Genomic DNA, 18,013 nt, shown 5'->3' with positions numbered 1-18,013 from the left:
ACCCTTATGCAATGGCACTATCTTACCTTCCATCCATTCCCTGGGCACCTTTGCCAAAGCCAGACTTTCATTGAAGAGCCACGTTAAAGGCACTGTCAATTCCCTAGCACATTCTCTCAAAACTCATGGTGAAATACCATCCAGTCCCACAGCTTTACTGACATCCAGAATACTCAGTATCTGAAACACACTCTCCTCCTGTACCTCCAGACCTCGAACCAGTCCTATCCCTCTAGCATTAAAACTGACTCCTCTAGGATGAAATACTCCAATAAAGTGTTCATTGAACAATTCCACTATGTCCTCTGCATCAGTCACTCTATTCCCATTTTTATCCCACAATATCATTCTTCCACAGTCATTTCTCCTCCTACTGGCCACATAGCTAAAAAATTCCCTAGGATTTTCTTTGGATCTTAGGGCCAATCTCCTCTCATATTCAGGTTTCCCTTTCCTTACCACACTAGTCACTCTTCTGGCCTGTGTCTTATATTCCTCATGCATCTCTTCACCTGTCTTCTTATATCTCTTCCAGAGCCTCTTTTTCGCATGCAATTCCTGTTTAATATTGTTTGTCATCTACTTTACTCCAAATTGCGTCCTCTTCTTCACTCGTGGTATACAACTTACCATTGCTGATAACAAATATTCTTTCACAATTTCCCACGCACTAGTGATATCCCGGCCTTCCAATTCCTCCCTCAATGAAACTTCCCGAAGTTGACGTCTAAGACTATTATAATCACCTGCCTTATAATTCCACATAAGTTCCAGTCTCTTTGATACTCCTGCATGTCTATTCATTTTCCAAGTCAACACCATATGGTCACTCTCTCCAACTGGTGGGAGAGACGTCAACTCAGTTATTATCAACTCTTCTGATGCTATAACCAAATCCAAAACTTTTGAACCTCTTGTTCCCTCTGTTACATGTTGCCTAAGACATTTGTCCCTCAAGAATTCTAGAAATTCCATTCCCCTATTGCTACATGCATCTTCCTCTCTCCAATTTATACTACTGAAGTTAAAATCTCCCATAACAATCATTCTTCTTGCACTTGCCAAACTTAGCTGTCTAAACATCTCCTGGTCCCCATCCTCTGTGCTCCTGGGTCTGTAGCAACACCCCACTAAATATCCTGTCTTGCCCACCTCTACTTCACACCATACGCTCTCAAAATCATTTGTCTCACTTCCTTCCAAATTTTCCACTCTTAGAGGACATATGTCATCACTTATCATAAGCAGTACCCCACCACCACGCTTTCCCCTCCTATCCTGATGAAAAATGCTATACCCAGCGACTTCTATTCCTGTTGTTATATCCCCTTCTGTCAATCACGTCTCAGTGATCGCAATAATTTTTGGCCAGGCTGATGCTATCTGCGCCACCAATTCCTCTCCCTTATTGCGGATACTCCTGGCATTAGTATAAAGCACATAAATGCCATTGTTTCTATACCCATCATTATCCCTTCTAGACTCCACTGGGCTCAGTGTTACCTGACATTGTCTCCCTTCTCCCAAGTATCCATTCCCACAAGAGGCCACCCCTGCTATCATCCTCCCTGGGACACACTGACTCGTTCAGAACAGCAATCTCTCCAGATGCCTACATCCTTCCTCATTCAAATGTAAACGGTCTCTCGCATACAATTCCTCTCTTTCCTCAAACGCACTCCAAGCATCCACATATACCAGTCCTCTCTTGTCACACATTCTCGCTATTATGCCATTCAATATCACCGCTCTTCTGCTCAGCTCATCATTATCATACCTAGGCAACACGCACACTATTTTTCCTCTCTCTGTCTTCTTCCATACAGTCTCAAGCAAAAATCTCATATCTCTCGCTGCCCGACTTACATTACCACTCAAGTCATTCGTTCCTACCATCACAATCATCTCATCCACCTTTTCACCTCTCTTAATTGCCATAGCCATCCTTTCTATTGTTCCTCCTGGCAAACACTCCTCACTGATCCTATCTTGAACACCACGGATCATTGAGTCGCCGTACATTATACCTCTTACCATTCCCTCGCTCCTATTGTTTCCATTCTCTCCTCTTCTTTCATTCCCATACCTCTCTCTTCTACTGTTTCCATTCTCTCCTCTTCTAGCACTCCCATACATCTCTCTCATTCCCTCTCTCCAGATAAGGAGGCAGTACTTGATAGGTTGAGGTAAGAGGAGTTCCTTTTGTGTCAGTGGTAGTAAAGCAGAGGTTTGGGTTTGTATCTGATCCCCATATTCCAGATTTTAAAGTTTCAAGGTTGTTTGCTGTTGTAGAGGAGGTGGAAGTTGTTTGTAAACATCAGTCTGTCAGTTTCAGGCCTGGATTGTTGTCATTATTGTATCCCCATAATATACTGTGAAAGTTGAAATCCATGAGCATGATGCCAGGATGGTCTGGCTATGAAGTGAAAGGTTTGGCAAGCTGAGCAGAGGAGACATATATATATTATAGATCAAGAAGTTGTGCAGGCAGATACCAATGAAAAAAATCATTTTTGTGAATGTCTCAGAGATTCAGAGATGCTTTTCAGACTTGCTTTGATGTAGATCGCCTGCCCATGTCTTTCATCAGGTTTATCAGTGAGAAGGACAAAGACAGGAATAATAATCTTTTCTTGTGAGGTGTGGCGAGTTTCTTGTAGCACAAACATCTACTTTGTGCCTACTAAGGACATTATTTAGTACCTTTGATTTTGATCTAGTAAATCCCTTGATGTTCAGTTAAAGGATAGGCAGGAAATTCCTGATGTTTGGTTGTTTTTGCAGACTTTTAAAGTGACTGAAATGATTTGGAGACTACAGTGGATTTTTTGAAAACATACCCCTCTACTTGAACTAAGGATGTAAACCATGTTGACTTGGGCAATGTTTGATCCAGTATATCTGCTTTGATAGTGTCCATGATACCACTGTTGGTATTTGGACCCTGAGGTGAGGTGAGGTATTAGAAGTTGCTATTTCCTAGCCAGGGGATCGGTGCAGGTTACCATCAATCCCCAAAATGGAGACCATTACTGACATAGAGCAGATGCCTGTGCAGCTGCACCTTACCTAATTCTACTCAGTCTGAAACTCTCCTACCAATGCTATGTCACATACTCTTCTCCTTTCTCTCATTTGCTCCTCTCACATATCCACTTGCCATAATCTCTCTCTCTCCTCACCTGTCCTTTCACAACTTACTTCTCAAACTTAGTCTTTCTGATATTTATCCACACTGTTGGTGAGAGAGAGCGAATCCTAAATTCTCTCTCTCTCACCAACAGCATGTACTCAAATATCCAACATCAAATATACTGAAATGCAGCCATCTCTTTTAACCATTCTAACTTTTCTTCAAATTTCCACTCTATACATTTATGAAATCCATATTTTTTGCTCATCCATCATGCTGTGTTTCATCTCTGTTATCCTTCTTAGCTCAACTGTTGTAGACTGGAAACCTGTTATTTTACCAACTACTATTATCCTCCATCTACTACAACAACTTATTCAAATTCCTTTCAAAAGTTATTATTATTATTATTATGAGCAACTTCAAGGAGTCCTTAGATTCATTGAGGGAGACCCTAAACACCATGCCAAGAACTATCCAACATTTGCACAGTATCTATCATACTTTGCTTTGAACTCATTCACAGTCATGGAACCCATAACAGATTCTGGGAACCCAAATCCACTCATTCACTACTCTCCAAGCAAAAAACCTAGTTCTAATACCTTGCTGACTACACTCTTACTCAGTCTCCAAGTTGTGGAAAAGTTGTTAGCATTTCTACATACTACTTCCATATAACTTTAGATGTCATTCATAAGTCAAAAAAAAAAAATGATTTTGCAAAACACATGCACTGATATTTCTGAAGCAATCAAAGTTCTGTGAGATGCCAAGTGCTATTAGACATTATCATTTGCAACTAATGATATACAATACAAAACACTAACATCACAACCATTTTATATGAAAATGAAGATGTTCACCTAAAGCTGGTTTCTAAATGCAACTAATTTTAACCGATTTTTTTTAAAATTTTGTTTTTTGAAATTCAAACCAAAAAATGTATGTTTCATTCCATAGCTAAAGTTAGTACATGCTACACTTGACACCTACTAGCTTTAAAATGACTTACATTAAGTGCTGTTACATAAACTGTATTTATTTCCTTTGATTAATAACTACAGATACCTGTATGTATGGGATAAAGTCCAGTAAGCAAAGCACCTCGGGTAGGCGAACAAATAGGTTGCACATAGTAATCATTAAGAATTACACCTTCAGATGCAAAAGAATCAATATTTGGTGTTGGAATTTGAGAGGACCCATGGAAACTCACATCATTCCATCCCTAAAGAAAATTATATTAAAAAAAAATTTATCTAAAATAAATTGCATTTTCAAACTGGCATAACAGCTGGACACTACTGTACTGAAACTAATGCTATTAAAGCAAAAAAAGCAACACCATAGTTTGTTAGCTTGGGTAAATAAATGGATATTATGTAGTTCAGTACCTCCATTGCTTACTGGAAGTCTGATATGGGCTTGGGGGAGGGTTATCATATTTGATCTCTAAAGCAAGGTTTAGAGATCAAATATGATATTTGATCTCTAAACTAAAATCAATTAACTCAGCACATATTCAGGATATAAGGTGATTACTTTTTGAATCTTTGAGGAGTCAGATTATCATAAAAATGTTTTCTTTTTAATATCAAGTCCACAAACCATTTTGTTGCAAAAAGTTGCAAAAGCTATCCCACATCAGTGCAATATATGGGCAAGTAGTTAATAAGAAGAATGAAGGCTTATGTTTGTTAATTGCATGTGTTCCGACTAATTCTCCTGTTTTATGGGATGAAAAATCTATATCTGGAGGGGAAACCATACTGCTTTTATATGAGACCAGCTCAGTCATCTTCATCTTCAAATTTTTGACCAAAAAACAAATATGATTCAATAACTGACATTGTGTTTTATGAGGCTGTAATATTACATTGATGTGATTTTATACTGATAGTTTTGCCACATATGCTAGTGGATCGTTTTGGGTTAGGAAGAGCAAAAGAATAATACAATAAAGAGATAAACATGAACCATTACATAACTAACAGAACATCTAGGAACCATCAAAAGTAAAAAAAAAAAACAGAAAACACATGGAACAGGTCAGTAATTGTTCGATAAGCGTGGGTGATAGCTGGCAGAAAAGTTAAAGTCTGACATGCAGAAAGATCTAATAAGCAACTTCCAAATATCACGGAGAATCATTCCTTGGTTTGTTGAACATGCTGTTGGATTGTGATAGAGTGGAATTTTATGAACTCCTATCTTATCACAATCTACCATGGGTTTCCAAACAAAAAAGGGAAATAAATACAGTAAATTGCCTCTAAGTGTAAAATAAGTAATGTGTATATGTATATCAAGTGTGTTCTGTTATGAAAAGGTTAAATAAGTATATATTTTGTGCCATTAGCGAATGAGGTTAAATTAATATTGAAAATGTAAAACATTACCAGAGCTTTATAAATTAACATGTGTAAAAGAATTATGAAATGCAAGCACAAATTCAACAGTTGGGGGGTGAAGTCCAAAGGTCATGGAGCCATACGCGAGGGAGCGGCTCGCCCCAAGCAAACAACGTGACATCAGCGTACGTGCGATAAGCGGGTGAGAGGATGGACGAAGTGACGTAGTAACACGTGAGAGTTCGCTGGACATCGAAAAGAGTGAGAAACGCCGAGAAGAAAAAAGGGAAATATAAGGGTCATGCGACCCTGAAACAAGCTCTTTTGTTCCTGGATCTCCTCTGTGTTCATCTCTCATGGTGGCGTAAGGTGCCAGTGCCCCGTACTGGAGGGATTTCGATTAAGGCAGTCACGGGTCTCGGCGGCAGTATCTCCACGGAAAAAGGCAAGTCCGGCTGTTCACAGAAGGCCAGTTTCCTGCGAACCTATGATGTAATATAGAACCATAGAGGAAGATAAGTAGACTTTGTTTGTGTTTCACTGAACATGAATGAAAGATTTGTGCCACGTTAATATGTTGTAAAAAAGGAACATTAATGCTATAGGATAAGGTTGTATTGCTATCACTTTAGAAGCATATTGAATTTAGTCTAATTGTCTGTCGATGTGTTAGAGTTCGCTTTTATATTGAATGAAATTAGGGATATGTTTAGAGTGATGAATTGACAAGTTATAAAGAGATTGTGAAAGATATGAATGTTATCTTGAGTATTCTGACAGAGCTACGGAGTTTTAGAATAACTGTGATAATAATACATAAATAATGCATTAGACAATGTTAATATAGTTCTTACTTTAGATAGCTGCTACATAATATGTTATAAGTATAATAGTAGTGTTTGAATGTTTTATGCTTTGTATGGATCTCCCTTAAGATGGGATTTGAATTAATGTTATTAAGTGTATCTACTTTTGAGAATTAATAAACCTTGCTTTTGATTCTAACAAAGACTTTCTGTGATTCCTGGAATCCGATGCACTGCTTATAAAATATAATTGCGAACCTATGCGAGATATTAGAAAAGGGTATATTTTGGCCACGTCTGCAGAGTTGATAGGTATCATTAAGTGCTGTCCTGAGATTACCTCTTGGTTGTTAATATTAATAATCTAATAGCGCTAAGTGGCGCAGCGAAACAAATAAATTTCTTGGCGTTTTACGAGGGGTAAATCTCGGACACTCTGATACTCTGGTACTGCCTCAATCTCGAGGAAATTCCATTGTCCCTCAGAGGTACCACGTGTTACCTGATAGAGTGTATTACAGAGATATAGCACAAAGGTTGAAAATAGTTGTAAATGTAAGAAAGCGACACAACATAAATGGCGCAGTCAGCCGACAGGATGTGGTTTATATAACTGAAATAAGTGCTTTATATAAAACACAGTAAGCAGGTTTCAGATTCCAAACAGAAATTCTTAACAAAGGCAAAGGTTGATTCAATATTTGTGTAAACTTAGAGGCAAATATGTCTAACCCTACGAGTAGCTCAATAATGGATGACAACGAGTTTTTTAGATGCATTAACCCCCAACAAGTGTTCCCCCAGTTCTCAGGCGAAGATTCTGATGATGTCATTTCGTTTTTTTCATACATAGAAGAACTAAGAAAAGTTGGAAGATGGACTGACTTTCAGTTACTGGTCTTGCTCTGAAGTAAACTGATAGGGAAGGCAAAAACCTTCCTATACTCCTCTCCCATTCTAAGAGAAAACCTGGAGTATTCAAAGTTTAAAACGGTCCTAATTTCCCAATTCTCTAAACTAGGAAATTTGGGGCCTAATTTATGGAAACTCCAGAGGTGCACTCAGAAGGACAGGGAGAGTGTATCTTATTTTCAGAACAGATTACTAACGGTGGCCAGTATTATTATTTTGGATAAAAACTCAAAATTTCACAATAAAAACCCAGGTGCCTGTTTTATGGGATGTTTTCATCCCATAAAACAGATTACTAGTAACCTCTTATTTATCATTAGCTGCTTTGGAAGCAATTCCAAATGACAACTATTTTAGTGGCAAAACAAAATTGTCTTGTTTAGTTAGTCAAAGTAAAATTATGTCTATGCCACATATAACATAAATGGCTTTAGGATCAACTATTTTGATAACAAATGACGTTATTATTACAAAACTGATGTTATGAAATGTGCCTTTTATATGCGTCTCTAAAACCATTTCAATACATTTCTTTTCCTTGGTCAGTCTTATCTGATAAAGGCTAGAAACAATATATTTTGGTACTGAAGATAAGGTAAGGTTTAGATAATTCAGCTCCTCCCTCTATTACATGGAATGTGCAATTAACAAATTTTCAGGCCACCTCATTTCTGAAATAAGCAGGGTAATGATATTTATTTGGCAATGAGTATTACTACTGCCTAAAAATATTCACAAATGTCACAGTGAGATTCAAATTCATGGCCTGTACATTGGAGAAAAGTAATATTATCCACTCAGCCAATGAGATCAATATTCCTGTTGATATCATCTAAGCTGCATCTATTATCATGCATATCACATGCTCTTTTGTGTCTAACGGTTATAACTGCCTTTTGTATCAGGTGTCCAAAAACGTTGGCAGTTTTAGCATCATCATATTCCTAATATATACCGTCAAGGAGTGCACAGGATATGATAGTACTACATGAAAAATGACTTCCTATCTACAATTTTCCTCCAAATCAATCTGTTACCTGTCAAGACTCCAACATTATCAGATCTTATATTTCTATCTTCTAAGGCACTTTTTACTGTCTCATTCTTGGCCTTCCTCTGGTTTTTTTTTTCCTGCCAACCTGGAAGAGAACACTTGTTTTGCTAATTTTTGCTAAAATTTTAATAAACATTATGTAGTCGCCATACAACTGCTGATGGCACTTATGTAATCAATGCACTCTCCATTAGTACAAGCAATGCTGAATCAGTGAATAACAGAAAAAATGGCTACTCCAAGTTACAGTTACTCTGAGTATGTTTGCTTTATGAGTATAAACCAGACCAAATGCTACACAAGCAACCAACAAAATATGCATGGTATTCAAAAAGATGCATTGAAATGCACAGCCCAAAAAATGGTTCAAAAAAACTTTTCATCAGGTGATGAGCGACTTGATGACATCCCAATAAGTAACACTGGTATTATACATTATGAGTTTTGCCCTCTGACCAAATGATCAGAAAATCTAATCAGAATAACTGGAGTGAGTTTATATGCTACTCCAAAACAGTACATATTTGATAACTGCAAAGGTGTTGTGTTCCTTCCTAAATAATGATTCCATAAGCCTAAAGAATTCCATAAACCTAAATAATATTCCAAAGACAAAAATGAAATTATCTGAGGTCAAGCCACACACCGTTGGTTGGAGAAATCTGATCTTGCTCTCCATATTTCCCATGCATCCTGCCATCTGATGTGCAACTGACAGATTTGAAATAAAAAGGCTTGGAAACAGAGTTGAATATTTTTTTTTCTAAAATCAAGAATTTAATAACTGCAGTATTTATAAACTTGTATCTCATTTGATGAAGTTACTGATTGAAAGACATTTTTTTAATAACGTATTTTTTTGTTCATTTTTTTACAAATGTTTTAATTTTAGTATTACTTCCTATTACTTTGTGGAGTCCTAAGACTCACTGTGGGAGATCAACACTCACAGACCGCAATAACTATCATACCTTGCACGAAGAACATTCAGAGATGGAGAGTTCACCACCAATGAATTCCATTCATTCACTATGTGCCATACAAACATTTCCATTTCACTTCCTTTCTCACGTGACTTTTGTACATCTTCCAGGGATGACCACTCATTCTCTTATCATCCATTTCCCTGTATCTATCTGATAGGCTCTCCTTACCAACTTACATGTCTCAATCATATCAAAACAAATTTGTCTGATCATCTGCTGATGATGCTGGGACGAGCTATAGAAATAATGAAGTCATGAAATAACGTCAGTGTAAATAAATAAATTTATTTCTAATATTACCAACTATTCAATTTTGAACATAGTAAAATTAGAAATCACAAAACATGTCTCCAATTTATTATTATATTTTTAAAACTTTGAAATTAATAACATTGGTTAGGAAAATGAAATAAATTAATCAAAACTGCACTTCATAAGTCTAATGGTTAAGTTTTATGATGACTATTACTCATATTTTTATTAAAGAGAAGACAATATATGTGAAATACTAAAATAATTTAATATTTCCACAATTCCAAAGTCAAATCAGCATCATCAGGGGATAATTCATAGGCAAAGATGTGCCCACAGACATGTAGGAGACGGCAAGACTAAAATAGAGAAAAAGTCCTAAAGTACACCATTTAGTTCATTTGACTGGGTATTGTTGGCTGTTGGGAATAATAACGTGAGAATGAGCATTTCCAAGATGTGAGGCAATTTTGTGCACCTGAATTTCATAATCTGATAGTTTTTTAAGCAGAGAAAATTTCCACAAATAATCTTTCATACTTCTATTCAGTATGATTAAGTAAGGCATGGTCTACAAGTCATGAATGACTATAGTGATGGTACCAGATTAGTATTTATGCTCAGCAATTCTAAAGTTGACAGTTCTGCCTATTTATCCATAGTAGAACAGATTATTACAACTGCAGATTAGTTGATAGACACCAAACAGATCTAGGAACTGTAAATGGTCTTCAAGGAGAACAGATAAGGGATGCCCATTTTTTTTTTTTAATGTGGTCTGAAAGTGATCTCTAGATGGCAAAAATCCTGAAAAAAATGCAAACTTTTCAGACATGTCCTGAAGAAATGGGATGGTGATGGATTTACTGCAGCCAGAGACGGCTTGTGCATAGGCATTGCTGCAGCATCCCCAATTTTTCTTGATATATAAATATATTTATTTATTTATTTATATTTGCTTGTAATATTTAATTTTATCATCAATAATCCTATAAAATTCTCTTATTTTGTATAAAAAATAACAAAAATCCATCTTGTAGAACTTTGGAGGGCAAAGGACGCTAGCAGCACTGTGTTTACCACATTGCTACGCGTGCAAGCATATGCACATCATAATGAGATGCAAGCTATTAGTGTAATGCAGCACTGTCCATTGCGTAGTTCCATTGTTGTTTATATGCAGCTTGCACCAGTAGTAAGGTGTTCATAGTGCTTATTGTGTTTACTCCGTCTCTTTAAATATTTGGACAATTACAATTAAATTTACAATTTTTAGACATTACAATTAAATCCTTTAATTGTAATGTCCAAAAATTGTAAATCCATTCCTTTAATTACAAGTGAAGGAATGGATTTTATTTTTAAGTAATTTTGGATTATATAATTTTATCGGTAATAAACAATATTTTTTCATGTTTATTTTTTTTTTAAATTTTTATCATAATTTTGATATTTTATCCAAACACGTATACACTGTACCTACAGTGTGTATGTACGAGGGCTGTTCAATAAGTAATAAGACTAATTTTACTGTTGCGAAACCACTCATCACAATATTAATTTCTGTGGAATAAAGAAATGTTGCTGTCTGTATTAACAAAAGAGGTTGATTGATGGCGTATATGGGCTGACGTGCCAGAGTGTCACGTGACTGCAAGCTTGTTTCGGCGCGCCTACAAGCTGCAACCAGTCATCGAAATGGAAGCGTCCTTGGAACAGCGTTATGCAATTAAATTTTGTGTGCGTTTGCAAAAATCAGCATCGGACACTTTTAACATGATACGCGAAGCTTTCCATGATGAAGCAATGTCGAGGACAAGTGTTTTTCGCTGGCATAAAACTTTTAAGGAAGGAAGGCAAAATGTGGAAGATCTTAAACGTGAGGGAAGATCTTAAATGTGAGGGAAGACCTTCAACGTGAGGGAAGACCTTCAACGTACATCACAGAGACAATGATCAACACAGCAGCGATTATCATCAAGGAGGATAGCAGAATTACAGTATGCCAGCTGCATGTTGTTCTGAATATTTCTGTGGGAAGTGTTCACTCAATCATGGTTGAACACTTAGGACTGAAACGTGTTTGAGTCCTAAACGTGGATTCCCAAACTCTTGACACTGGAGCAAATGCAGCATTGAGTGGATGTGTGCATAGAATGGAAAGAAAAACTGGAAAAAGAAGACGACAACTTCTTAAAATGCATCATTACAGCAGATGAAGCTTGGTTGTATCACTATGACCCTACAATGAAACAACTAAGCAGTGAATGGAAGCATCCGTCTTCGTCTACCCCCAAGAAAGCAAAAACTGTAAAATCGGCTGGTAAAATTATGACCATAATGTTTTTTGACTACAAAGGCATTGTTTACCAACACGCTGTAGAACCCAGGAATACTGTAAATGGCTCATACTATGCGGATGTTTTACAGACAATGGTACAGCACGTCAAAAGGAAGCATCCATTGCTGAAAAATGGCTTCTTATTGCACCACGATAATGCAAGGCCACATATTGCTGGTGGTGTAGTGGATGTTTTGCAGAAGAACAACACAGCTATCCTACCACACCCTCCATACAGTCCTGATCTCGCACCGTGCGATTTCTGGCTGTTTCCTGAGCTCAAGAAACCACTAAGAGGCTGCCATTTCGAAAGCAACAAAGCATGTGTAAAAGCTGCGGAGGCTGTTTTGAAAGAACTCTCAAAAAACAGACTTTCACATGTGTTTAAGAAGTGGGCGCAACGTTGGGACAAATGCATCGCGTCTCACGGTAGTTACTTCGAAAAAGACCAAGTAAATGATATAAATATAGTCTTATAATTTATTGAATAGCCTACGTATATTTCAAAAGTTGCAGCACCCTTGCATTTTTCAAGTTACGAGCCGCCACTGCTGCAGTCTATATTTAGGAGGGGAAAAAAAAGTGTGTTGATATTTTTCTGATTTTGTGGGGATTGTAGCCATTGGCTACAATGTTATTATGTATGTAGTTAAGCTCAGTAGAGAGAGCATTATTTTCAGAGCAAATTGTCCTGTTGACCAATGTTTTTATGTCATAGTAATGGAAAATTGATGGTATGACTGTTGGTGGATGTATACACTTGTGGTGTGGAGGGGAGTTTAAGCCACCACAGTTTGATGATCTTATACAGGTAACTCTCATTGTGTCAATTTTGTTATCTGCATTTTCACATATATGCAGATTCATTATTACAATACATAAGGACTATCACTGTATCCTATCCAAGGTGTGGAAACTTCCGTGCATGCACCTTGTTTCCTACCTCCATCCACTATGTTCAGTAGCTTGGTGTCCAATTTGTGTCCCTATCTCCTTAGTGGTCTATGCAGTATTGTCTGTATCTGCAAAAAACTTCTTCACCCTTTATGCAAGATACCTGGCAAGAGAAAAAAACAAAGGAAACTAAGTGAAAAAGCCTAGGAGATCCCATTCTTCAGAGGTGAAGTTGGAAGTTCTGAATCAGTTTGTTAGAGGTGAACACAGAGTGACATTCAAAAAGCCACGAGACAGTGATTCTACAGTGATAATGGCTGATACAATTCACACAAGTGCTCAATTGTCCAAAAATCTCAGCATGACCAGCGTAACGAAATCTCAATTGTCATGCAATTGAAAAAATGGAAAGGATGATGGCTATATGAATCGAGCATCAGAACATGCCTTTCTGTGGGGCAGTCAAACAAGATTTCTATGAAGATTTGATGAAAAGCAACTAACATCTTTTGCTAAAAGTTGGTGGTTTGACTGCTATGAGAATTGCTAAGTGTTCCTCAATCTCAACAAGTGTGACCAGTCTGTAGCTGCAGATCATATTGCCATTGAAGAATTTCATGATTTTTCAAAGCAAAGATAGCAGAAGGAAGTTATACACTGAGAAGTTACAATCAGAAGTTGAAAACAGCAAATCATGTTTCAGTTGAGAGATTTTTGTAAAAGTAACCTCCAGTTAAAGAAAATGTAGTTATAGTGTATTAATCTTGCAAATAAAGAACTATTTTAATAGCTATTTGTTTTATATATACTGAATATTTTATTTAATTCTCTTATGCCTTAATAGGTATGAAAACTAGGTGCATTTTTCATTAAATTCATGTTGAAAGATCAAAATCTCACTTGCTTGGGAACACAACCACTATTATCCCATGTTATAAGCCTCTCGTTTTCTGCATTTGATATTGGCAACTTGTATAAGTAAATATGACTTCTCCATTGCTTCCACCTTGGTATCACCACCTCAGGGTCTGACTCCCACTGACAAGACCTCAATAAAGGTCGAAACTGGTCTGAGTAGTGGCCCTTCCCTTAATGCATAGCATTATACATGTCCGCAAGGAGATGTGCTTTGCATTATGGAGATAATAAGCCAAGGAGGGATGAGAGCTTGGTCCACCTTTACCACGAGTTGCCTCAGTCCTGAAGATACTCCAGGTGCAAACTTTGTTTGCTTACACTTGGATAAAGGATTCTTCTTCTTCTTCTGCAGCTTCTCCCACTTAAGTGGGGTCACTGTTGATAACGAGTCTCCTCTGCACCTTCCTGTCTTGGGATGTCACCACATCCAAGTTCTTTATCCTCAAGTCCTCTTCTACCAGCTCCCTCCATCTCTTCTTTGGTCGCCCATGTTTCCGCCTTCTTTGCACTTCCATCTGCATGACCCTTCTTCCCACATATTCGTCCTCCCTCCTCATCACATGACCAAACCATCTCAACCTTGCCTCTGTATTTTCACTCCTAAGTTCGTAACTTTCACTGTTCCCCTGACATGGTCATTTCTCAGACGATCCTTTCTGGTCACACCGCACATCCACCTAAGCATTCTCATCTCTGCTACTTCCATCCTGCTGATGTTATTTTTCCTCAGAGCCACAGTTTCTATAGCATATGTCATAGCTGGCCTCACTATTGTCCTATAGATTTTGCCTTTCAGATTGATCGGCACCCTCTTATCGCTTAACACTCCAGCCATCTCCCTCCAGTTCCTTAAACCTGCTTGTATCCTGCATCCCACTTCCTTCTCAGCTCCTCCATCTTCTTCCACTGTTGAACCTAAGCATCTAAAGTCTCTCACCTTCCTGATGACATTTCCTTCCAGCTCCAGATCTGTCTCCTGTCCACCGCCCACTGTGCAACACATACACTCTGTCTTACTTCTGCTCAGTCTCATACCTCTCTCTCTTCTTTCTCCATCTTTGCAGTTTATGCTTCTTCTCTTGAATCTGCACACAGCAAGATGTCATCTGCATACAACATTGTCCAAGGTGCATCTTCTCTCACCTCCTCTGTTACCACCTCCATTACAATATTAAACAGAAACAGACTTAATGCTGACCCTTGATGCAAGCCAACTGTTACTTGAAAACTTTCAGTCTTTCCCAGACAGGTCCGAACACTTGTCTTCACATTTCTGTACATTTCTCGCACCAACCTGACATATTTCTCTGGAACCTTATTCTCCTCAGACACCTCCAGACTTCTTGCCTTGGCACTCTATCGTATGCTTTCTCCAGATCAATAAATGCCAGATGTAGCTCCCTTTGTTTCTCTCGATACTTTTCCATCATCTGCCATAACCCAAAGATAGCATCTGTTGTTGATCTACCAGGCATGAAGCCAAATCGTTCCTTTGCAATCTCCACCTCCTTCCTCAATCTACCGTCAAGAACCCTTTCTAGGATTTTCATTGTGTGGGACATCAACTTTATTCCTCTATAATTTTTACAGTCTTGTGCATCCCCTTTACCCTTGTAGATGGGGACAAGAGTACTCTCCACAGCAGGTCAATTTCCTCTTCCACTAGTGTCTTTTATGCTTCCACTAGAATTCTGTCAGGGCCCACCGATTTTTCCATTCCTCATCCTCTTCATAGCCGCCATCACTTCTACTCTACTGATGTTCTGCACCATCCCCTCAGAAGGCTGCACATCTTCTCTGTGAGTCCTTGCATTTTCCTCATTCAAAAGTCCCTCAAAGTATATTTTCCATCTGTTTCTTATGTCCACATCCCTCCATAATACTCTTCCTTCAGCGTCTTTGATCTGCCTCACATGTAAGATGTCCTTTGCTGCTTTATTTCTACATTTTGCTAGTTGGTAAATTTCTCTCTGTCCTTCCTTTGATTCTAATTGATCATACAGATCTTGATATGCCATGGCCTTCGCCTGTGCCACAACTCTCTTGGCTTCTTGCTTTCTCTCTCTGTACATCTCTCTGTTCTCTTCCACTCCTGACTCATCCCACTTCTGCTTTGCCTTTCTCTTAGCTGTGACTGCCACTTGTACATCATTATTCTACCACCAACCCTCCTTCTGCTCTCTAATCTTTCCAGATTTCTCACCAAGCACCTCGATTGCACAGCTCAGGATTACTTTTGAATTATGTTTCCACCAATCTTGTATACTTTCCAGTCCATCCGAAATCCTTTATAACACCCTCTCCCTAAAACAATTTCTCACACTCTCCTCTTTTAAGCAAAACCACTTAATTGTCTTCATCCCATGGCATCCAGAGGTTCTTATCTTCGATCTTATTTTAAAGTCTGCGCACAGCAGTCGGTGTTGCTGTGCTACTTGATCTGTTGGAATTACTTTACAATTTGTCACAACCTTAAGATGTTTTCTTCTAGTCAAAATGGAGTCAATTTTTGAACTGTTGTTACCACTCCTAAATGTTATCAAATGTTCTTCCCTGTTGTAAAAAAACGAGTTCACAATTGCCAGATCAAATGCTACTGCAAAGTCCACAACCCTCTCTCCTTCCTGGTTCATCATTCCCACTCCGTGGCCACCATGCATCCTTTCACAGCCTCTATTCTGTCTCCCTATGTGTCCGTTCAAGTCTCCTCTGACAATCACCATCTCATTTTCTTCCAGTTCCCTCATTTCTGCATCTAACACATTCCAGAACTCATCTTTCTCCTCTGCTGTACTTGGATAAAGGATTAAACTAAATTTATTATAGTCTAACCAAGTGGGGAAAAACTTCCAACATCTTTCTCTAAATCCAGAGTAATTTAATAATAAAATGAGACACCTTTTGGCAACTTGTATAGGTAAATATAAGTTATCCATTGCTTCCACCTTGGTATCACCACCTCTGGGTCTGGCTCCCACTGACGAGATCTCAATAAAGCTCGAAACCGGTCTAAATAGTGGCCCTTCCCTTAATGCATAGCATTATACATGTCTGCAAGGAGATGTGCTTTGCATTATGGGAGATACTAAGCCAAGGAGTGAAGAGAGCTTGGTTCACCTTTACCACGAGTTGCCTCAGTCCTGAAGATACTTCATGTGCAAACTTTGCTTGCTTACACTTGGATAAAGGATTAAACTAAATTTATTATATGCAACTTCTGCATATAATGAGAGTTAACTGTATACATATATGACAGTGGCAAGCTCTCACAGTGAGTATTTTGAATCCAAGCATGAATGATATTAATAATAAGATTACAGTTCATATGCATTTAATCACTCAACAATCACACTATCCACATGGATGACTAAAGGCATATAAGATAATAATCTAAACCAATAACACTTTATTTGCTTTTTCTTAAGGTAAGCAATATTTACAAATTGGAAATATTATTCTTATAACTTCTTATAACATTCAGTGCTTACCAGGTCATCAACAATAAATATAATTATATTTGGAGGTGATTCTTGCAGTAGTATACTGTGTGGTAACCCATAAAGTATCCACAAAACGAATGTCGAAATTAGACTGATATATGACATCATCTATCTGCTGAAAAAAAAAAATTAAAAAATGTTTTAAAATAACAAGACCTTTATATGATTTATTCTTTAAATTCCATTATTTTTTAATGCATTTTCTGATTTTAGCAATGAATAGCAATATTAATTCATTATACACAATGGCAAACTTATAAACTTGTATATGTAATCCAGCATCTCCTATGAAACTAACTAATTATGATTCTCTTTTTAAGTTGTTTCAATGGATGGGTGTGTGTGTATTACATTATAAAATAATAAAATATATTTATTTATTTTAATAATAACATAGAAACTGTGCTAACTTAATATTTAATAAATTTAAAAAATGCACTTTGAATTTAATTTGAAAATTAAATTGATGCATGTCTTTATGATTAGTTTTTATTAACAAAAATGGCTGTACAATTGAAGAGAAACATAAAAGCTTATATTATCTATTTATCAATGAAAGTGTGCAGTACAATGCAACATCATGTAGGGCTAGTATTGTTATTGTTAATTCTCGAATAGGGAGAATTTTAGAAATATAATTCCTATTGTTCAGATTTAACAAGTATCAAAAATCCTGCTAAAATACTCGTCTCTTAATAAGAGAAATTGACACAGGAAATGAAATAACGTTAATGTCTTTTCCTTTAAGTTTTGAATGTTATATTATCAAGTGTTTTGTATGAGAAAAACAGAAATTGTATATGCGGTGAATTGTGCATAAGTATACCAAGGTCAAGCTAAAGTTCCAGACAAAATAAGAGGAT

General features: G+C 37.3%; 1 protein-coding gene across 2 annotated transcripts in view; it reads right to left on the bottom strand.

Moving 5' to 3' along the window:
• The window catches only part of LOC150095728 (arylsulfatase J-like), a 150,863-nt gene that overhangs the window by 96,818 nt on the left and 36,032 nt on the right, over positions 1-18,013 (bottom strand). For both annotated transcript variants that reach the window (XM_090409768.1, XM_090409769.1), the window contains exons 2-3: positions 17,139-17,265; positions 4,205-4,364 (exon numbers count right to left, since the gene is read on the bottom strand). In XM_090409768.1, the coding sequence (XP_090265894.1) occupies positions 4,205-4,364; positions 17,139-17,258 (280 nt within the window). In that variant the 5' untranslated portion in view covers positions 17,259-17,265. The remainder of the gene's footprint in view (positions 1-4,204; positions 4,365-17,138; positions 17,266-18,013) is intronic.

The sequence above is a fragment of the Typopeltis vanoorti genome, chromosome 20 (assembly GCF_054136105.1).
Source record: "Typopeltis vanoorti isolate ZY-2024b chromosome 20, IOZ_Tvanoo_1.0, whole genome shotgun sequence".
NCBI lineage: Eukaryota > Metazoa > Arthropoda > Arachnida > Uropygi > Thelyphonidae > Typopeltis > Typopeltis vanoorti.
This window is presented reverse-complemented; position numbering and strand designations above follow the sequence as displayed.